Source organism: Oryza glaberrima, chromosome 7 (genome assembly GCF_000147395.1).
Source record: "Oryza glaberrima chromosome 7, OglaRS2, whole genome shotgun sequence".
Taxonomy (NCBI): Eukaryota; Viridiplantae; Streptophyta; class Magnoliopsida; order Poales; family Poaceae; genus Oryza; species Oryza glaberrima.
Genome location: NC_068332.1, coordinates 381,117 through 404,806, shown reverse-complemented (window position 1 = coordinate 404,806; position 23,690 = coordinate 381,117). Strand labels below are relative to the sequence as shown.

Genomic DNA, 23,690 nt, shown 5'->3' with positions numbered 1-23,690 from the left:
TCACTTGAGTTATACACTCTCCCTAGCCCCCAGCCTTGTCGTCAGAGAATTCTTCTCGGAAGATAAGGCTCTTGGACCTTTGACTTGCCTTAGTTGAATAAGTACTGATCCTAGCCCCCAGCCGTGAAGTTGGAAAAATCCATTTCCGATTACACGGCTTGGTTAATACGCACGGTGAGAACTCTTACATGACCAGATCTTATATGGTCTTTTGTCTCTGAAGGATCCGACAAGGCCTTATCAGCTCTGGGCGTCCCCAGCCGAAGTTCCCTTAGGTTCCTCGGAGGCCTTGTCAAGACGGCGTAAAGCGACATGAGGATAGGTTTCAACGCTAGGTGTCGTCTGGGTAAGGGATCATCAAGAAGGGACACTTTGATTGAAATCTGCATTTTAAAACAGGCTTTATTGAAGTTGTAAGATGTCTTACATGTATGGATACTATTGACTTATACATAGAATTTACATAATTGGTCAATGTTCCAAGAATTTGCTAACTCACGACCATCGCCGTCTGCAATCTTAAATGCGCCTGGCCGCAAGACTTGTGTGATCGTGTACGGTCCTTCCCATTTGGGTGAGAGTTTGTTCTGCCCTGCTTGGCTTTGAACTCGTCGGAGGACGTAGTCGCCGATCGAAAGTATGCGTGCTCGGATGCGCTTCTCGTGATACCGGCGGAGGGCCTGTTGGTAGCTAGCTGCCCTGACGGCTGCCCGTTCTCGATGTTCCTTGAGTAGGTTCACGTCGTCGTTTCGCTGTTCCTCCTAATCCTCGTCGGAGTACTTCTGTACTCGTGTACTCTGATGTCGTAACTCGGTAGGGAGCATGGCTTCTGAGCCGTACACAAAGAAGAAGGGTGTCTCCTTGTTGGACGTTGTCAGTAGTAAGTGCTTGTAAGCTAATTTGTCTACTGTTCATTCATGTTTTGTCAACGTAACATGATGATTAAGGAGACAATAGTGTGCACATACTCTGCAAAAATGATTTAGTTTTACGTTAGGACCAATCATCATACTATCCTTATTTTTGAGTTGCAGAAAAAAATATACTGGTTGTAAATTGTTTGACATGCTCTATTAATTTTTTTTTATGGTAACTAGTAAGATGAGGACTACTCAAGATGGGCTAAGTCTGTCAGCTGCAAGAAGTGATGGAGACCTAGGCTTGTTAGATGCAGATCAAACTTTAATTCAGCAAACTGAATAAAGTGTTTCGGAACGTTTCAGTGCACTGCTATGGATGCCCCATTGCCAGCACAAAATCTCAAAAGTCTGGGAAAATGTAAGTTATCATTAGCTTGTTTCATATACTTGTTTCCAAAAAAAAAATAAATGATTGACTGATTTTTACCCTATGTATGCAGGCTAATGATGGTGTAAGTGTCAGGTATCACTGTGCAATTTTTACATAAATTGTTTCCATTATTTATGTGAGCCGCTATTGAAGAGGCTTGGATTTTATCAAGTTGCTCAGATGGTTGGAATGAGTATAGACAGATTTCTAATTGGAGCATTAGTAGAACGATGGCGGCCTAAGACTAACACATTCCACTTACCAGTGGAATGTCAGGTAGCCTGCAAGATGTGAGTTGTCTATGGGGCTTACCAATTCAAGGTGAGCCTATCATAGGCAAGTCAGAGGGGCCATGGGTTGATGAAATTGAGACCTTACTAGGAATTACTCCAGGAAAACAAGTGATGAAGCAAAAAAAGCGAAAGGCAGATGGTGACTTGGAAGGCGGGGGGCGGGGGGGGGGGGGGAGGATCACATGTTCTTACTACCGAAAAAGCTAATGGGCGGCTAGTCGCGCGCGCCGTCCCCCGCGCGACTGGACACGTGTCACGCGCGGAGAGGGCGGCGGACGGCGCGCCGCGACTGAGGATTTTTATCCTTTTTTTCCGTTTCTCTTCTGTTTTTCAGTCGCGATTTTTCCCTTTTTTTCGTTTCTCTTCTGTTTTTCTGTTTTGTTTTTTTCGTTTATCTTCCGTTTTTTTTTGTTTTTTTCGTTTCTCTTCTATTTTTGGTTTTTTCCTTTTTTTTTTAAAGATGTACGTATTACAAAGGTTGTATTTGTGTGTATACTAAGTTTTTATTCATACGTATATAAACTTTGTATTTGTATTGTTTTTCTCTCGGTTTTTAATATGTACATATACAAAGTTTGTATACGCATATGTAAAGTTTGTACACGTGTATATAAAGTTTGTATATGTGTATATTTTGTATACATCGATTTTTGGTACACATAAAAATTATATATACATGTTTGTATATACTTTGTATACATATACATAAACTTTATATTATTAATACAAAATTTATACGTATGTATACTGTCACCCGCGCGTCTCACCGGGATTTATTCCCAAATAAATTTCCAGCTCTCCCGTGCCAGCGCCACAATAGTAGAGTGACGTCCTCGTCACGCACAAGGTCAGATACTACAGCTTGTACTCAAAATGGAGAGCTCAAATCGAGGGAGTTTCGGAATTGTAAGAGGACAGGGGGGACCCAGCATGAGAGAAGACCATGGAAGACACCCACCAGGGAGAACCATGACAATCAACATACAACATACAAGCCAATATACGCCGAGACACGCCGCCGGATATCGACTTCAGGGATAGGCATGGCTATTCCCCTACGGTGTCTCCGGATACCGTCAGGAGATACGAAAGCACTATCTTTGATCTCGCCGGGCACGGATTCAAGGAGGAAGACTACCCTGTTGTCGACTACGAGTCAGACCTTCAGACCGACATGTCGACAACAGTTAGATAGGCTACCCCACATATTGTACTGGTGTGATTATGGTGAATAAAGAGCAATACCGGCTTCGGCCAACAGGATGTAGGGTTATTACCTGACCACTCAGGGGCCCGAACCTGTATAAAAATCCTCGTCCACGTCTCTTTTACCTCAGTCTCGCATATATCCTAGCACCAACGATCCCTATACTGTCCAAATACCGTAGTCGAGACATCACCCGTCGACAGTGGCGCGCCAGGTAGGGAGATTTTGGTGCTCTAGGATTTTGACGAGATGAGTTCAAAAGATGGATTCTCCGACAACAAGCTACTCGACGACTTCGGCTATGGAGAGATCTAACCCAACCAGAGCGTCGTCGTATAACACGATATCGGGTTTGTCATTCCAACATTTCATATGTGATTTAATCTCGTCCTGTTACACTAATCAGCTTCCTGATTTGTCTATTTTTCCCATGTGCCATGGCCGAGGTCCTATGTCCGGGCACACCGCGCGTTGCCGGAGAGAGACAACAACCGAGATGCATGGGAAGCCTCAAGCTCAACTTGATTTGGACTCTGCCACGTAGAGCTGAGGACATGAATCGGATTTCGTACAGTACTCCGACATGCATGATGCATGCGCACGTCTCGCGGAACAGGACCAATACATGCATATGGAAAGTTACCAGGTAGCTGTCCACATGCAATAATCGCCAAACAAAAAAAAAAGGTAATTAGTAAGATTAGTTTTTAAATTAATCTACTAATTTCGTAGATATATCCGGCATATATCTACACAGGTACGCAAAATTATATATGCAATTTATCGTACCCATTCAGATCATACAGTATTGTCAGATCAACGATTTATTATGTTTACCTAGAGCTTGTTTTTTATACAATATATATTGCGCGAGTACTTCCGATGTTAGGCCAACTACGGTCTAACGCTGGGGGCTCGCTCTGTTATCTTCTGTATAAATCATGCTTGTTTACGGTTTACATAATGCCTGATATTTAATATGCTCGTTATATCCTGATAATACTAGAAGATCCATGCAGTTTTTGAGTACATACTCGATATTATCTGCTATATATCTTGCCTTCTAGAAAATATTTTTCAGGAACAACTAAGCACTCGAGTAGGTTATGGTCGAGTACACTCCATTATCGAGAACATTCTCGACAAATGCGGAGTTATCGCACCCAACCTACCAACAAAGACCGACGACCTATCTCATAGCACCGGCCATGGCTAGACTACTCGAGAAAAGGTTGTTAACGGATAATTCCTCGCGAACGTCATCGGCTTGATCACCCGACATAATTGCAAACGGACATCCGGATATGCTACAAGTTGGGTGTGTGAGTCATGCTGGCCACATGAGACGCACATGTAATAAACCAACTCTAGCACCTTCATCAGTGTTCGAGAGATAATTCTACTCGCTCGCTGGTTCTCGCACCAGGACGTAGTAATCTCTCACACCGCAACCTTCATTGGTGTTCGAGAGATAATTCTACTCGCTCGCTGGTTCTCGCACCAGGACGTAGTAATCTCTCACACCGCAACCTTCATCGGTGTCCGAGAGATAATTCTACTCGCTCGCTGGTTCTCGCACCAGGACGTAGTAATCTCTCACGCAACTTCTATTGGTGTTCGAGAGATAATTCTACTCGCTCACTGGTTCTCGCACCAGTACGTAGCAATCTCTCGCACTTTAATTTCAGATGGTCAAGGAACGACTACGGCAGCGTAGCGGTCCTCATACCATGACTCCAAATGATCGAGGGACACCTACTCACCGGTTCTCAACCAGTTGATCGTAGTGATCTCTCGTACATTTGCTTCAAGTGGTCGAGTCACGACTATAGCCTGGTTCTCAACCAGCGACGTAGCGTTCCTCCCACCACTTCCACTTCAAGTGGTCAAGTCACGACTACTGCCTGGTTCTCAACCAGCGACGTAGCGTTCCTCCCACCACTTCCACTTCAAGTGGTCGAGTCACGACTACTGCCTGGTTCTCAACCAGCGACGTAGCGTTCCTCCCACCACTTCCACTTCAAGTGGTCAAGTCTCGACTACTACCTGGTTCTCAACCAGCGACGTAGCGTTCCTCCCACCACTTCCACTCCAAGTGGTCGAGTCACGACTACTGCCTGGTTCTCAACCAGCGGTGTAGCGACTCTCCTACCACCTTTATTTCAACAAAGTTGATAGCAGGTACACAATATCGCCAAGTGTTTTACCCAGAGATCCCTTACCAAGTCGACACCTAGCGTTGAAACCTATCCTACTGTCCTTTTACGCCGTCTTGACAAGGCCTCCGAGGAACCTAAGGGATCTTCGGCTGGGGACGCCTAGAGCCGATAAGGCCTTATCGGATCCTTCAGAGACGAAAGACCATGTAAGATCTGGTCGTGTAAAAGTTCTCGCCGTGCGTATTAACCAAGCCGTGTAATCAGAAATTGACTTTTCCAACTTCACGGCTGGGGGCTAGGATCAGTGCTTATTCAACCAAGGTAGGTCAAGGGTCCAAGAGCCTTCTCCTCCAAGAACGATTCTCCGACGACAAGGCTGGGGGCTAGGGAGAGTGCAACTCAAACGACTGACCAAAGTCGTGAACTGAGAAGACACTCTTACACAAAACATTGGTCGGTAAATTCGATTCATTTCCAGTTTACCATACATATTATAACATGTCACCCTTTGAGCGTTCGCTCGGGGGCTATTTCTATTTGATATTCTTTTCTGAGTATTGATTTCAGGAAAATTCTTTTCGACATTGTGGAAGACTCCATGTCTCTATGGTTCTACACCAAGATCGACTAAGGCGAGTACGACCAATGTTGACAAGGCTCCGTCGCAGACTCTACGCCTTCTCGATCGCTCGAGAACGGTTGCTGATCTCGACAAGGAATACGGAATGAAGAAATGGTGTACCCGCCGAGATAAAATTTCTTGACTTCAATCCAAATTCTCGATTACAGCAAGACGGGAGACTTAGTCGTACGTTCTGTGCTTTCTCGGTCGACGTTAGAGATCGACTTAGACAAACCCTTTTGGTGCCCGCACGAGGCTGATAAAGGAAATCTAACGTTATCTCTAAACTCACCGAGAACAGTCACGTGAGCTCGATAACAGTTTCTCAGAAGTCTGCAGTTGAGAATATGAACTCGTTCATTTGCATCAAAGTCGGGGGCTACTGTCAGGGTTATGGATACCACATACCTAATAGTAGTTGACTAAATCTCGGCAGGACCCACCACATACCATGTCCTATACGGAAACAACCTGCGGATATGGAGGGAGTTCCGGATAAGGAAAGACAACCAGAGTTCTACATGGAAACGAAAAGGACTACTCGGAATTGTATCCATATTGGTTTCCCTAGTTCTACTTGGACAAGGGGACACCTATGGGTATAAATACAAGCCCCCTAGGAGGACAGGGGGGACCTAGCATGAGAGAAGACCATGGAAGACACCCACCAGGGAGAACCATGACAATCAACATACACCCACCAGAAACCACAACATACAAGCCAACATACGCCAAGACACGCCGCCGGATATCGACTTCAGGGATAGGCATGGCTGTTCCCCTACGGTGTCTCCGGATACCGTCAGGAGATACGAAAGCGCTATCTCTGATCTCGCCGGGCACGGATTCGAGGAGGAAGACTACCCTGTTGTCGACTACGAGTCAGACCTTCAGACCGACATGTCGACAACAGTTAGATAGGCTACCCCACATATTGTACTGGTGTGATTATGGTGAATAAAGAGCAATACCGGCTTCAGCCAACAGGATGTAGGGTTATTACCTGACCACTCAGGGGCCCGAACCTGTATAAAAATCCTCGTCCACGTCTCTTTTACCTCAGTCTCGCGTATATCCTAGCACCAACGATCCCCATACTGTCCAAATACCGTAGTCGAGACATCACCCGTTGACATATACAATAATACAAAGTTTATATGTATATATACAAAGTATATACATATATATACATGTAGTAGTAGCAGTAGTAGTGTATGAGTTGTAGTAGTAGTGTACGAGTAGTAGTAGTGGATCTGGTGGTCGCGCGCCCGCGCGACTGATCGCGCATTAGGGGCGCCCTCTAACTACTCCATCAACTTAAAGAAATTTCAGTTCAAGAAGATGCCAGATAATGCAACAAAAGAGCAAATTGAGCATTACACTAGAGCATTCATTTTGGATATTCTTGGATCATTGGTTTTACATCAGGAGATGGAGTGCCTACGATGTACTTGCAATTCCTTTGGGATCTTGATAAACCTAAGGAGTACAATTGGGGGGCTGCTACTCTTGCCATGCTATATAGACAATTGAGGTTTGGTGCAGAACGATTAGAGATAGCTGGTCCATTAGTGCTTTTGCAGCAGTGGTGTTGGTCGCGGTTGAGTCCAGGACGACCGGTGGATCAACATAGCAATCCAATTAATTGGGGAGAGCCAGACCCAGAGTGTTGTCCTACATTTGGGGCAAAATGGTGTGGTCGGGAACTTTATCCTCTGCCACATATCCTCTTGGGTGGAATGCTATACTCTGCGCCAGTTCCTCCATATACGATTTCACCTCCATTGTATACAAGAACAATTATCATGGTCTGTGCAGGCACCTAATAACAGTAAAGCAAATAAATTATATATCAATTTCTGTTTGATTTGGCCCTTCCAAAAAAAATCCATGACCAGAATATTTAGTATATATGTGCAGTCTATAAGTATAAGTGATGTATACTCAATGCAAAGGACTACAGTTGTAGAGCATATTACAAAGGAGTACATGTGCATCGCAGCATCGTTGATGATGATAGTTATTTGATGCACTAAAGTTTTTAATCATACTCTCGATCTAGCGCTGCAACCTTGGAGGATAAATAGACAAATCTAATCCGCTACTTGATAGGTAGTGATCATGTCTAATCTATTCCAAACAACCAAAAGAAATACCTTAGAGCAAATAATCTGCGATCCCCACTTGAATTCTGATAATCTAATGTAAGATTTGGGCATTAGTTCTCCAGTAAGAGAAAATTAGGAGAGAAGATTAGGGATATGAACTGTAGGATAATGAAGAAAGACAGCGATAGGGTACCAGAACTCAGCGCGCAGATCCGTTTCGTTATCTTTCTTGCGTGTGTGCAGTTGCTCGGGCAAGGCCGCTATTATGTTTCGGTGTCCAGGTTCCCGTTCAAGGACGCAGTAAACACCAGGCGTCCAAGTTATTAGTCGCTGGCAAAGGGCAGCGTCCGCATGAAAACAACAGGACGCTACATGACCATAACGTCCTGCTTATTAATCTAATTTAATTTCTATGATGCTTACACGAAAAATTATATTTCTCATCCTGCTCAAATTAAAAAAAAGAATCGGCGAGGCTGCTTGTGCCGATTTTTTGGTATTTAAGCACATGCAACCATTTAATTATGAATTTGAGCATATAATTTTTGGATTTTTGTTTCTAAGCAACATGCCTACGTGACCGCATCGATCCTGTTGACCTGATGTTGGTAAAAACAAATGAGTTGTTTGTTTAACTAAATGTCCAAGAGATTAATGTGATTTTCGCTGCCTTGTTACTAGCAGTAACTTGCAGGAATCATCAGCCTTGATAACTCTCTTCTTCGCCTTCTTCAAAAAAAAAAAATCTTCTTTGCCAACCAAAAGCAATCATGTAGCTGCTTTACTATATTTAGATTACACTGAAAAATGTATATGTTACTATGATTTGTAAAAACTGATCGATATGCAACACTAGTATGCAAAACAAATGAAGATTACTAATTAGCACAAATTATGATTAATTTTGATGATCCTTACGGATGAATTAGATTTGAAATGTAGAAAAAATGTTACACCTACTATGTTGTTTTGATTTCTGAAACAAAAGCCAACGAGCCAATTGGAGGTAACCTGTTGGTGTATACGTATACGTATGTACTCATCAATTCAGCATCCAATTAGTTTGTTCACAACAGTTCAATAGAATCACCACTCAAGGAGCATCCTGCCTAGTGCCTACAAAGTTAAATGTGTGTTTGGCGTGCTTGTATTTGGAAATACGGTGCTGCATGTGTTTAGATGTAAAAAAATCGGCTGCTTGTGCTCATTTGCTTGGTACAAGTTGCTTCAGCTTTGCCCTTCCAAAGTCAGTACGATTGCCACGCCCATATGGTCACATCATGACACCAAAGTCTCTCGCTGGTACAGGTTCTCCTTTCTAGGCTGTGTTTAGTTTTAAAGTTTGGATCTAAACTTCAGTTTTTTTCCATCACATCAACCTGTCATACACATATAATTTTTCAGTCACATCATTTTTAATTTTAACCAAAATTTAAACTTTGGATCCAACTAAACACAGCCCTAGTCATTTTTTTTACCGGTCAACCCGACGTCACACACAGACACATCTATGATCCATCAGCTCTTGCGTTAGCTGCAAATGTTACTCCGTAAGTGAGCTTTGGTTAAAAAAAATTTTCGTTTAACGTCAGCACGTCTTAAACGACTGAACTTTTCTATATAGTTTTTTTAAAAATTAAATCAAATAAATCTATTTGGTGATTAAATTGGCATGTCAAAAAATATTTTAGTTTTTACTTGTCAATCACCAATGTACGTAACTGGGCTATATCACTTGGCATGTATTAAAAAAAATCACATGTCTGATATTTTTACAGTTATATGCTACATTCTAAAGTCTTATTTTGTTATAGTCTACATAGAAAATATATCGAGATAAATATCCACTCACCACCCAAGTATAACATTTGTGAAAATGACATTTTGTAAAGTGATGTCCAAAAAAATGAAATTACAAAATGATATGTCACTTGGGATTTATTGAAATAAAAAGAACAACATGACTGATATTCCTATTGATATATGCTACAGCATAAAATCTGTATTGTTATAATCTAAAGAAAAGCAAATGTCTGGGAATAAAATAGCATGTGGGCCCATCAACTAAAATACCCAGATTTTGGTGATTTGATGATGGTTAGTCAATGTTAGTATCCATTAATTGCCAACTTGTGCGAGACTATATATGTCTTTCTAGCCAACCAAACCATTCAGTCATGCTAATTACAATTACGAGAGTAATGTAATATAATCTGGTTAAATTAACACTAATATACTACCGCTAAATAGCAAATCTTGAGATTGGATAATATCACTTGACATGTAAAGTCGATTAGATAAGCTAATTAGCAATATTATTCACTCGCCCAAATATACAAATAAATTTATAAAATTATTTTTGCAGAATGAATGTTAGATCAAGGAAAAAAAATTAGCTACGCAGCTACTCTCCCCATTACTCCCGGCTCACTTAAAAAAACACACGATCGCATCTACTCCCTCCGTCAAAAAAAAAAAAAAAAAAGGCAAACCCTGGTTTTCGTGTCCAACGTTTGACCGTCCGTCTTATTTAAAAAAATTATGAAAAAAATTAAAAAGATAAGTCACGCATAAAGTATTAATCATGTTTTATCATCTAACAACAATGAAAATACTAATTATAAAAAAAATTCATATAAAACGAACAGTCAAACGTTGGCACGGAAATCTAGGGTTTGCCTTTTTTTGGGACGGAGGGAGTAGAGTATTGAGCAGGTCACATCCTTAGAGCCTGTTTAGTTCGTGAAAAGAAAATTTTTGGATGTCACATAGGATTTTTGACCGGATATCGGAAGGAGTTTTCGGACACGAATGAAAAAACTAATTTCATAACTCGCCTGGAAACCGCGAGACGAATCTGTTGAGCCTAATTAATCTGTTATTAGCACATGTGAGTTACTGTAGCACTTATGACTAATCATGGACTAATTAGGTTCAAAAGATTCGTCTCGCGATTTTCTCTCTAACTGTGCAATTAGTTTTTTTATTTATCTAGCATGTGTCCAAATATTATATGTGATGTTTTTGGGAAAAAAATTTGGGGAACAAAACGAGGCCTAACAAAAATATGAGAAGCCAAATGACAAGACAAAACACGGGCATGCTTGTCAGAACATTAAAGTAATAGGCATCTCTGTACCACCCGTACCCCTGTACGTCTAGACATAATGGAGTGCTGTGCAATTAAGAAATGGAAAGGTCTCCCTGTTAGCATTTGATCGTGCTACCTCTTGCGGAACATCTCAACGGTTGTGTGTGTGCTCCTCTGACGTAGAATCCTTCTACGTCAGAGGGACGTTCAACACACGATCTCCGTCGCTTGCGCATCGGACGGCTCTAGTCCATCCTCCGTCCTTTGACAAAGAAATGCAAAGTCCAGACTGCTCGTTCGCCTATGCTCCGCCGGGGCTCACGGTGCAGGGAGGCTCCAGCCGTCGGAGCTGCCACTCGACTTGTCGTCCAGCCGGGGTACACGGTGCCGCCGTCGACGATGGCGAACTCCTCTCGACCTCGATCTTGCTGCCAGCCCTTCTCGTCAGGAGGCCCACCGCACGCGACAACGCGCGCCGCTCGCCGGCTTCGGCTCCTGCCTTCAAAGAATGCAGCGAGTCAATGACGGTCACATTACTACTGCTCGTATGAATCAATCACGAGCTAATTAACGGAGAGAGATGGATAGTATTGGATACAACACAAATTTGTAGGACGGACTTGTCCATCTTGCCATGGTCGGAGACCGAGAGTCCCGGTGAGCTCAGGACGGCTCCTGATTCTTGCTTGCAGGTGACAGCGGCTGCTGCTTTGAGTGAAATATCGTCTCTAGCGGGTAATACTCTCTAACAATATGCATCCATGTCAGTCGCCAGTCAGTGCATCACCGTCGTCGTCCACCCCGCATACTCGCCGGCTTGGTAGGCTGGTACTCGACGGCTTGGCGTGGCTCAGCAAGAGGATAGACGATTTTCTACAAGGCATCAACAAGTTCAAGTTCGAGATGAGTCCATCCTTGCCGGTGACGGCACCGCGTACCGCGGCTGGACAATAGGACGATGGCTAGCACAACTCGCCCGGAAAATCGATGGTGGGCGTGCTGGAACCAACCAGTGAGGAACAGCAGGCTTCGACGGCCGGAGATCCCCTGCGGCCTGCGCCGCGAGCTCCGCCAGCTGCGAATAGGCTGAACGAACGAGACAACGAGCAGGCTGTACTTCGCGTTTCTAGGCCAAGGACGGAGGACGGACTGGAGCCGTCCGATGCGCAAGCGACGGAGATCGTGTGTTGAACGTCCCTCTGAAGTAGAATGCATCAGAGGAGCTGGTTCCGGTTGTGATGGGAGCATTTTAGTTATTACGTATCCAAGTTGCGGTTTAGCACATCCCTCTATATTTTTGGGAATATATATATATATATATGGGGGGTGGTCCACATGTAAGTGAGAGAAAATGGTGGATGTGGGGCCTACACCAATTTCTCACTTATATGTGGGCCCCACATATTATTTTTTTTATTTTTTGCTGACTAGGATGTCACCTCAGCAAAACCGGACCAAAATACTGCTATGGGACCTCCTTCGTACGGTTTGAGTGAGTTTAGAGGTGAACATTTCTCGTTTTGTGGTAGAGGGAAAAAAAATCTCGTTGTTAATGTTGAGGGACCTCCGGTGAACTTGCTCCATAAAGTGGACCTTCTTGTACTTTCATGGCCCATTATATTCGGCCCGTAATGGTGCCCATCAAAGGAAGCCGATCGTGGGGAGAAAAACGACGGAAGGCAAGAGAGAGAAAGAGAAGAAAAGGAGTATCAAGAGGAAGGAAACCCTAGCCGCCACAATCGAGCGAGCGCGGAGGGGATCAAAGGAGGGGAGAGAGTGCAGCGCGAGGCGGAAGGAAGAGGGAGGCAACAATGGCTTCTGGGTCAGCGATGGGGAGGGCGATGATGCGCGCCGCGTTGGCTGGGTCCAAGTCTTCTCCTGCTCATCGCCGTCTTCTCCACGGCAGTCCTTCCCATAGAACAAGTACTAGCAAGGAAGAGGTTTGCTCCCTCCTTCAATTCCCACCCCTTCTCCCTTTTTAGCTAGGGCTAGATTTGCATCTTTCTTCCGTGTGTATCTGTATCCGTGTGTCTTGTTTTTGGTGAAGTAGTTTAACTCGTAATAATAAGCATAATAATTGATAAAGCGATCGATGTCCTATAAGGTTTTTTATTGGAGAAATTGTATTCCAGTCTAAATTCCTCTAGATGTTTAACTGCCTTAATTCAAATTCGAATAATTCTGTTTGATCTGCATACAACTATTATAAACTAGTAATCAAAATTATATATATATTATGTGTTTGGATGTTCAAAATTGGGGAATCGATGAAAAAAAACACGAATCAAACAAGGAACTGGATTAGATCAGAGGAAGGCACATACCTGCAGATCGATCTGGTCTGGTTTGGCGGAGAAAGCAAGAGAAATCTTGAGAGGAGGGATCTCAGCAAGGCATAGAACCTCTCACAGCGTACAGCCTAGACTCCGGCTCCGGGAACCAGGGGTGGATCCATGAATGAAAAATTTGTATGTGTGTGTTGTTGGGGGGGGGGGGGGGGGGGGCTCAACATACCCAGGAACACCGGCATCAGCACATAATGTCTCGTACAATATTACAATACCATAATATTACGTTGTACTCTAATAAAGAAGTTTCATATGGAAACAGAGAGATAATGAGAAAAACATCACAACTTCACAAAACAATTGATTATTTCTCAAGTGTGACGCAAATTATCCTTCATGAGAGTATGAGACAACAATTAGTGATAAGTACCAAATAAGAACTTCAGTTCTTCAAAATAATTATGAGCATTAGAATAGGATATAGCATATACCAGTAAATTGTTTTGAGGCACTAACATATGACGTTTTTTCATCTCTTCAAATCGTTTTATGATTTTTTTTTTTCATTATCAATGCTTCTGAATATCTCCTTCTCTCTGTGTAGTATATCATCAAATCATTGAGCCATTCATCCCCCAATTTGCTACGCAAATCCATCTTTATAAGCGACATGGCTGAAAAGACTCTCTCAACTGTGCTAAATTGCTAATGGATTGAATCATTCCAAACTTCCAATTAAGTAATCAGTAATCACTATTGCATTGCATATTTGCATAAAATTCTAAACATTACATACCTTGTTTAGTTATTTTGCAGCCATCGGCCAGCTGCTGCCTGCTGCTCGCCTGGTCCTGCCTCTTGCTCATGCGCTCCCGTGGCGTCGCTGGCGCTGGCCTGCAGCCTCCACCTCCGCTGGCGTGCTGCTGCTCCTGCTCGGTTGCTCGCGCTCGCGGTGCCACGCGCTTTGCCTGCTGCCTGTTGCCACCGCGCCGCGTGCTTCTGCCTGCTGCCTGTCGCCGCCGTGCCACGTGCTTCCGCCTGCTGCCTTGCCAGCGCGCTCTCCGCTGCGCTGGCCCCCGCGCCACTCGCCTCTTGTGCCGCCGCACGGAGAGCTCACTGCCTTGGCTGCTAGGGCTTTGGGGCTGGAGATTGGGGAATTAGGTAGTTGGGCACTTGGGCTGAGCCGCTGGGGGCTAGATGTGGCCTGTGGGCCTGCAGCCTATTTTCTAAGGGAACTCCTTTTTCTAAGTGAGCCTGGCCCAACTGTGTTCGCCTGCCCAATTTCATGCTTTCTTCAGCCTCCAACCATCCAGAGAGCTCGAGCACCTCCTACTCTATCATCCATGGCAAAATTTTGGAGGGGGGGGGGGGGCACTTAGGGGGGCTCGATAGGTCTGGAGAGGGTAGGCGGGACCATGGTTGTTAAGGCGTCCCTATAGCGCTAGGGCGTGCCGAGGGGTTAAGGCGTCCCTCCGCCTTAAGGGCTTAACGCCATAACCCAGAGAGAGAGGTGAATGCAGCAGCAACTACCCCTTTTCACTGTTCTCTGCTCCATGCCATTGCCATCTTACTCCTCAGCTCTGGTTTCCACTCTCTTCCTCTCTCTCCTGTGCCAGATTCATTTTGACTCAAGGGAGCAGCACCAGATCTATCCAAGGGAAGGGGCACATACAAATAGAAGCATAGCTGGATTCGTTCTGAATCAGGGGAGAAAGGAGCACATATAGAGGAGCAGAGCTAGCACGAGGAAGAAGCGATGTACAGGCGTGAGGAAGAAGAGACATCGGAGGCAGCGCTGTGAGAGGAGAGACGCACCTGGTGCGGGTATTAGGGTTGTTTCCTTGACCATGGGCTGGTATGAAGGTTATTGGGCTTTTGTGGGCTGGCCTGCTAGGCTCTCTCTCTCTTCTGATCGCTGCTAATCATGTAGATTAAGCGTGGATGGGTCGCTTCAGGTTGCCTTACCGCCTTAACAACCATGGGGGGACTCAGGGCCCCCCTGTCTCCACGTTGAATCCGCTCCTGCCAGGTGCAAGTAGAGTTGCACCAACGGCGACAGCAACTTAGGGATGGACTCATTACTGCTATGGTGCTTGACGCTAGCTGGTGTTGGTCAGGAGCAAGGGGGTATGCAGCAGGTAAGATGGGAACTGGGAAGAGACAAGAGAGTAGAAATGTGTCTAAGGGAAGATTGCCGGCGTTCGCAAAGGAGGTTTAAGGCGGTATTGTTGTGGTCGCATTGCGCCTGGCTGCTTAGATTCTAGTATTTGATTCCTGTTGTACACTCAAAAGATGTACTATTCGAGGACTAAAGTTCTTTCTTTAAGTAGGTCCCCCTTAATGACTCTGACTCGGACTAAAGTTTTTTTTTATCAAACGACTCCAGACTAAAGTTCTTATTATTGTCGTTCTTCAGTCATGCATTGTTATGTTCAACACTAAATATTTTCACTCTCATTTATAGGTTGATATCCTTCTGGATCGCTTGAAGGAAACAGGTACTAAATCAATGGACATGGCTACACTGGATCAGACTCTTGATAGGTACTCTCAGTATGAGTACTAAAAAGTTTATATTGCTATCTCAATGTCTCTTTCTCTAAGCTTAAATTTCATCTATGTTTTCCATGTGTATGTAGCGTTAATTCAGCACTCTCGGGTGCAATGGCCCGTAGAGCTCAGCGGGCATACGTGAGTATTGGAGTCGTTATTATTGGCTTCACAGTTGGTGCCTTCTCAGCCACTCCGGCAAGCTACCTGCTTTCCGAATAGGAAAAATATGAAGCACCGGGCGTCGGAATATGTCGGCTTAGCACCTTGGAGATGATGTTGGTTACACTTGATTTTGTATGGGATCCTGACGCTCATGGAACTTGCCACTATAAGGGCACCTCTTGTCTTAGATGAATAAGGGCTATATATTAATTGTTATCGTGACATCTGTATGAACCCTCCATTATGTATGTACGGAGTACTAGTCAATGAAGTGTCAGCACGAGTGATTTATTTGGGAAGCATAATTTACGTTTTTACTACTCCGTCCGTTTCGTAATTTGATTCCGATGGGTTGTCTTAATCTCGAATTTGGGAGGCATAATTTTTGTCTTCTGATTCCGATGGGTTGTCTTAATCTCGAATTTGGGAAGGATAATTTGATTCTTAATAAGAGTATACATGTTATCCATGTTTTCCTCCACGCCATATTGATTTAGAGACTTAGTAACGTACTCCCTTCGTCCAAAAAAAAAGGCAAACCCTAGTTTTGTGTGTCCAACTTTAGTTGACTGTCCGTCTTATATGAAATTTTTTTATAATTCGTATTTTTATTGTTGTTAGATAATAAAACATGATTAATACTTTGTGCGTGACTTGTCTTTTAAATTTTTTCAAATAAGACGAACGGTCAAACATTGGGCACGAAAACCAGGGTTTTTTTTTTTTTTGACGGAGGGAGTAGTTAGTAACGTAGGTACTAACCCAGTACGTCTTATTTGATGAATGATTTTAGAACCTTGTAAACTGTATAATAATAATTGAAAGAATGTAAACTGATGAATGATTTTAGAACCTTGTAAAGTGTATAATAATAATTGAAAGAATGAACTGTGGATGTTGATCCAGTTAATTGAAAGATTGATCCAGTGAATTGAAAGAATGAACTGTGATTGTTGATCCAGTACTGAAGATGTATCAAGTGGACAAGCCGGTTAAATCCTAGCACAAGTGAACAAGCCGGTTAAATCCTAGCACGAAAGGGGATGCATGCTGCAGTGCTGCTCGACTCCCTGTGTGCGCTCTTGATCAGTGAATATATAAGCATATTTTCTTATATACATGCCCTTATTTTGGAGAATTAAATACTGATATACAACTACAAACATACTTGTACTGTTCTTATACCGAACATCCCTAACTTTGCCATTAACTCGAAATATTAGCGAGTTATACGCTCACGGTTGTGCACTAAACATAGATAGGATTAGTTCGCATTTAATGCATAAAAACATCAAATGTATTTAATAGATAAACAGCGAAAGGTTTTGAATAGATGAATGTGGTTGTGTTTAGGTACACGCTAAAATTGGAAGTTTGAAGAAATTGGAACGATGTGACGGAAAAGTTGAAAGTTTGTGTATGTAGGAAAGTTTGATGTGATGTAAAAGTTGAAAGTTTGAAGAAAAAAATTGGAATCAAAACAGGGCCTGTATATGATTCATATATGTATTCAAATTCATATACAGATATCAAGTGAATGGAGATGCTAAAATGTAGACGAGGAATGAAGATACCAAAACGGTTTTATAACATGGATTCCACACGGAGGTAGTACTACAAGTCTACAACATAAACAAGTTGAAATCAGTTACTCTATTCCGTCTAAGGCAAACCATCAAATGCAGTATCCTACATGTTCGGGTCAACAAACAAATCCTGAACGATTAATTCGGGCAATGGAATGGAAAACTTTGTTAGGGACAAATGCACACCATATGATATCAAGGTGACAGCTTGCCCATCGTATCCACAACACTGCTCTTGATAGCTAAGGGTGAGACACCGTGGGCAAAAGTTGGCTACTTGGAAGAATTACACCCTATTATATCCTATTTTAGAAACTTAGAATTGTAATGTCGGAAAGGAAACAAATGAAACACGGAACAAAGCGTTCAGCTTTGTTTCCTGTAAGATGGAGAGTGATCGAATACAAGAAAAACCTGAAATTAAGCAAGTCATTGTGACCTGAAGAATCTGAAATTTGAAGTCCTGCCAACATGTGTAAAATTGAGTCTAAATTAGCCTGACCGAGTTGTATGAATGATAAAAACAGGCGGTCATAATTATACGGAGAAGGTGGAAACATACAGTATATAAGAGAAATGGTTTGTCAGTAGCAATGATGAAGCAAGCAACGACATAGTACAACACAAAATAAGAGATCCGGGTAGCAAAAGGGGAGGCAGGTTACAACGTACACAAGACGGCTTTATCCTGGGCATAATTAAGTTTAGAAATAAGGAGGCAACAAAGAAGACGACTAGGCCTCATGATCTTGTTCATAGTTGTTGATGATGTGATGAGTCGAGCAGTAGCCAAGCACATAAGAGGTGAAGAACATGGCAGTAAGGCTGGCGCGCCATAGCCACATATCTCTTAAGCCCCCCTTTGGCACTCCCAAACGATTCAGCACGCTGGTAAGGTAAATTGATTCATCATGAGCATACATACATACATACAAAAGTGAATGAATATATACAGGAGCAGCGATTGCAATTAAAATGATGATTTGTGGATGGAGATGGATGGATAGTGTAGGTAGGTACCAATTGAAGAAGCCAGCTTGATGGGTGCGCAGAGCGTGGATGTTGCGGATATTGGCGAGGATGTGGTCGTCCAGCGTCGCCTCCCAATCGCGCATCATCCTCACCACCTCCTCCCTCTTGGGACCCTCCAGCTTCATAAGCGCTGCCTGTGCCTGTGAGTGACGACCAATCTTGTCTTGTTACATCCATCCATGGATGGATTGGATTTAGTCTAGGGATAGATACCAGTGTGATTTAATTGGGGGCCGGCGCCGCCGGGGTACGTACCTCGTCCAAGGAGAAGCGGCGGGCGGAGGAGCGGCGCCGAAGCAGCTTCTCGCCGACGGATCGTACCAGGCCTGCCATGGAGATTCTCCTCTCCTCTGAGAAGTTAGGGCTTGGGATCGATCGATCTGCCTCTCTCTAGTCTCGGCTAGGTTCGGGTTCCCCTTTCACATTTACTAGTAGTGCTTTTTTGCTGTCAAAAAGAAAAGAAAAAGAAAGGAAAGAAAATACTAGTTGAACCGTACAGGGAGGAGAGGAGCCCAGCCCAGCCCAGCCCGGTACTAGGAGAGAATAAGAGAAGGAAAGGAAAGCTTCGATCTATTTGAAACCCTAACCTAACCTCAAACCAATCCCCTCTCCTCTGCACAGAGTGTGTGAGAGAGAGACATGGCGGCTGCACTTCGATCCCTCCTGTGTCGCCCGCCGCTGACCACCCACTTCCGCCGCCTCCTCCACGACGCGCCGGCGCCAGATCAGGTCAGCTCGATCGGTTATTAACTCTTCCATCGATGCGCTCGATCGATTCTATCCCCTCTTACGCCCCTTGAGTTTCTTACACTAGAAGCTCGCCAAGATGAAGAAGCTGCAGGATGAGCAGCAGCAAGACTGGGATGCCATCGTCAGAATGATGGTGCGATCAAAGATGCAAACCTACAACGTTGTGCCGGATGGGGAAGATCCTCCATGGTAACACCCCCCCCCCCCCCCAAACCCAACCTCTCCTCTCTTGCATGATTGATTTCTTTAATTAATCTCTCTCTTATTAGTAAATAAGGTTTCTTCTCTTCTCTTTCAGGGCTCGTCGAGTTTTCCGTGTACTCGTGACGATCGGTGTTTCATTCATCTGTGGTTGTAACCTTAGCGAACGGACATACCACAAGCACGTCATCCGGACAAACCATCCATAGTTACAACTGCTGCAGAGTACCTCCTCTATTTGCAAAACTTTTTTGCTCGCTCCTCGATCCATCTCCTGTACAAGAATGACATGTCATGTCATTTTAAATATATATATGCCCACCTGTTGTATCTTTCTACTACACTAATAATTCGTATCTCCTTCCTATGACCTATATGAATGCTGTGAAATTCTATAACCATCCTCCCCTTTGGCTTTAATTTTCTCTACTTGTGTTCATCCCTATTTGCAGGATATATACATCATATATTCGGGGACTTCTTAACCTTGATAATTCCCGTAATCGAATATAAATGCTCAAAGTTGGCATGTGCACCTTTAGTTTGTTCTATGCAACTTGAAACATGCTAAATGTACCATCTGATCCGTTGTCAACTATTCCTAGGGTACTTCTGTTTATGCTTTACTAATTAGATCAATGTTGCCATCTTGTAATATTGTTCTTTCTTCATAATTCAATTTAGTCATTTAAAAATGTTTTGTGTGTGTCACTGTTATCAAGTTGCTCTGACTAATCGTGATTAGTCGTATACTAGTTGTAAAGTCATTCAAGCTAGTTGACTAGAGGGCCATGACTCGACTGAATAGTAAGTCGTGCGATTAGTTGTGGTTAGTCCTAGATTAGTTGTATCAATCAAACCACCAATTCACCATGCTAATTCGCTTATTTAGTACTTCAGTTTTATTTCTTGTTGACTTACTGTCATGCTTGCTACTCCATAGTCCATGGTTTATGCCATATGCGGTGCTTAGTGCAGTATAATAGTAGTAATTAGTAAAGACTATATATTACATCCTATGTTTCTGCATGACCAAATCGTTGACTAGTCGTGGACTAGTCGACAAGTTGGTCCAGGGGTATCTTGACTCAACTTTACGATTTGACAATCATGGCGTGTATACACAAGTACGTTGGTTACTACTTAGGGCTGTGCATTGCACTTAACCCAGAGGTTGCTTATAGAATGAAGTGTTTTAAATATATCCAATGTATAGTGGTGTGACCATGCATGCATGAATTCTAAAATAGGGTGACATACCAGCATTGAAGAATGGGATCCCTTAAGTTTCTGTCTCTAGGAAGGTCCGAAGGATGCTAATTTTGATGTGTTCTTGCTGGTGGAAGGTAAGGATTTACCACAGCCACCACATGTAAATTAGGTAATTATAGTCTGATTGAGCTAAATGCAGGAATTCATCTGCGTTCGTTCTTTGTCTCTAGGATGTTCTTTTTTTGTTGAACTAGAAACAGCTTTGGTAAGCGCAATCTTAGGATGTAATTAGTGTGGCTCATCCCCTTGAAAGATTCTTGAACATGTCGCAGAAGCTAGACTGCATATGCAAAAGAATTACTGATTTACTTTGGGAAGATGTTAATTTCTACTTATCTGATATCACCGTGTTTCTGTTTTTCATATCATATGAACGGAAACTGAAATCATTAGCATGTGGATTTTAATTCTGTTTCACTTTTGAATCATCTGTCAACTCCTGTTCTTCTAGTTGTGGCATTCAATATTCCCATATCAGTGAAGCTGTGAAAGCATTGTTACGCACTACTTCTGTTGTGGCTTGACCTGTAGTATGTTACTTTAGTGTTTGAGAATATGATTGGCAGAAATCGCATGTAATGTTCATCATGCTGTTGTTATTCATATATTACTATTATTCATGCTGTTGCCATTGACCAATGTGTGTGTGTGATTGTATCCCTATTTTCTTCTGACGGTGACACCGAGAAAACAAACATAGAAAAGATCTTGTAACTTCAAATTTCAACTTCCCGTTTTCCATTAGCATGTTTTTTAAACTGTTAAATGATATGTTTATTGCAAAAAAAAATTCTATATAGAAGTTATTTAAAAAACTTAAATAAATCAATTTTTCAAGTTTATAATTATTAATACTTAATTAATCATGTGCTAATGAAATTTTTCGTTTTTTGTGTATCAAAAATCTCTCTCAAAACAGAGAGATCGAACGCAGCGAAGATTATATGCTCCTTTAGCACAGAAAACAAATATAACAGTAGTGAAAGAAAATTTTAACATCCTAGCTTGAACACAGCTGCGAAAGAGATTTCAACTTTCTAGAAATGAACATGACTGTAGCTCCTGAACATGATTAAGTAAAATGGCAATAGCAACGCTATTGGTGAATTTCTCTTTTCCTTTCTCCCAAGCTTCCAGCTACAGTTGCAATGTCTTTCCACAAGGTTAGAACACCCTTTGCACATCATCCAAAGTTCCAAACAACTGTATGTTAGAAATGAAAGCAGGTGTTCGGCAGTTGTTTATATATCTTGATTATAACGTATGCCCTTTCAATTTAAAAAGAATAAGCAAGCTAAAAATTTAGAAAAGCTCATATTATATGTATATGGAATAGATCGAGCTGATGGAAGCATAATAGCTAGCAAAGCGCCAAAGCATTAGCTTATTCCAAGAATTAAAAAGATGTGCAAGGCATAAGAGCATACCGATATACCATGATTTTGCAGCACTACTGCTCACCTCTACTGCCAGAGATACCTGTTGGCCTGGTGTTGCTATTGCTGAAGCATTAAGTCACTACTGGTTTCCAAGTCAAATATCAACTGCCGATATTGTTCCCAGCTGAAACCTATTGCTCTTGTTTTTGGTCGAATTTAGCCACGCTGCCGAGTGGCTCAAGCCACTTCATGGTCGACGATCACTTGAGGAACACTATGAGCCAGATGTGTATGTCCACAAATGTCCATGCCAGCATCATGTGAAGTTTATTTTGGTCTGTACCTTCCAGTGGAATAAAATTCTAAGATATCATAATATTATGAGTTATAAATATAACACTTGTTCCAATACAAAACTCAATGGCTCTGAAAATTTGCAAATGTTAGGATACCTTTTTTAAGAAGTTAAATTTAAGGAAATCTGGGTATTGCATGAACTGATATATTGGAGGCACTAAAGATATGTGCCCTCTAGCCTTTGATAGGCATAATAATGCACCATGGAAAGAGACGAAAATTATGTGTTTTATTGCGCCACTATTCATGAAAATATTACCTTGTTGCAGGCACTTTCAACTTGATGGTGCTGTGGCAGTAGCATCCATAAAGATCTGCTAGCCCGAAGTACGGACATATGAGCCCAATCAGCTTACCATGTGCATTGCATACCAAAAACAACAGGACTACCTTTCCATCCACCTCCAGATTTCATCTAACATGGACTGCATTAGATATGTATCTGGCTCACGCTAACCATGGCTATCATGCATCCACTCAAAGGTCACCATTATTGTTTTTAAATCTTACAATGTTGTTATTGATGCTGAGGACACACTCTCAAGGGAGAGGGGAAGCAAGGATCAGGAACACATTGCCCATCAAGCATCCAGTTGAAGATAATTGGAATGCAGAGTAATCGTAGAAGATCACTCCATAAAAAATGTAGGTAGGGTGAGCATTTCCATATGTACCATTTTACAAGAACAAAAACAAAATACAAAAATGACAAAACCACTTATTTTGAGAAGTTTAAAAAACTGACAAAAACAAAATACAAAAATACTAATATGACAAAACCACTTATTTTGAGAAGTTTAAAAAACAGACAAAAACAAAATAAAAAAAACAAGGAATAGAATCTACATGAAAGTATCCAGAATATCATATGTACTAAGAATGTTTAGCAACTGAACTGAATAGCCAGACAGCTGGAAACAAGAGGGGATTACAGCAAATAGCTAACCATTTACTGACTACAAAAACAGATGGTTCAGTTCAGGCAATCAAGTCTTTCCATCTTGCATTGCTGCTACCCTGCCATCAGTGAACTAAAAAAAAACAAAAATTCTCACCATGTACTGTCCTATATTTGGTTTACCTTTTCATGTAACCTAAACCGTTGTAACCTTTTCATATAACCTAGATTTCATTGCACATAGGCTTGAATCAACCTTGATGGATCCGCATCTGTTTAGCAGCCTTGGAGCAGATTTTGAACATAGCCTGACTGATTGAGATTAATTCAGCGTGGAGTTGTGGACACAGCACAACATACTGATCCAGAGTTCAGAGCACACTAAAATTATGTGTCCTATTTTCCTATGCAAATGAATTATGGTGATCTCACTAATTCAATG

At 42.5% G+C, this 23,690-nt stretch overlaps 3 protein-coding genes across 3 annotated transcripts; 2 read left to right on the top strand and 1 right to left on the bottom strand.

Annotated features, from left to right (window-relative positions):
• The first annotated feature begins 12,438 nt into the window (after window positions 1–12,438).
• Window positions 12,439–16,078, top strand: LOC127779005 (uncharacterized). Its single transcript, XM_052305655.1, has 3 exons — window positions 12,439–12,710; window positions 15,523–15,602; window positions 15,698–16,078. The coding sequence occupies exons 1-3, from the start codon at window positions 12,582–12,584 to the stop codon at window positions 15,828–15,830; spliced, it is 342 nt and encodes a 113-aa protein (XP_052161615.1). The 5' UTR covers window positions 12,439–12,581; the 3' UTR covers window positions 15,831–16,078.
• Window positions 16,079–17,865: 1,787 nt separating this feature from the next.
• Window positions 17,866–18,839, bottom strand: LOC127779003 (uncharacterized). Its single transcript, XM_052305653.1, has 3 exons — window positions 18,647–18,839; window positions 18,380–18,531; window positions 17,866–18,247 (listed from the first exon to the last, which is right to left on the bottom strand). The coding sequence occupies exons 1-3, from the start codon at window positions 18,722–18,724 to the stop codon at window positions 18,094–18,096; spliced, it is 384 nt and encodes a 127-aa protein (XP_052161613.1). The 5' UTR covers window positions 18,725–18,839; the 3' UTR covers window positions 17,866–18,093.
• Window positions 18,840–18,952: 113 nt separating this feature from the next.
• LOC127779006 (uncharacterized) lies at window positions 18,953–19,747 on the top strand. Its single transcript, XM_052305656.1, has 3 exons — window positions 18,953–19,120; window positions 19,206–19,330; window positions 19,440–19,747. The coding sequence occupies exons 1-3, from the start codon at window positions 19,031–19,033 to the stop codon at window positions 19,549–19,551; spliced, it is 327 nt and encodes a 108-aa protein (XP_052161616.1). The 5' UTR covers window positions 18,953–19,030; the 3' UTR covers window positions 19,552–19,747.
• The last annotated feature ends 3,943 nt before the right edge of the window (window positions 19,748–23,690 follow it).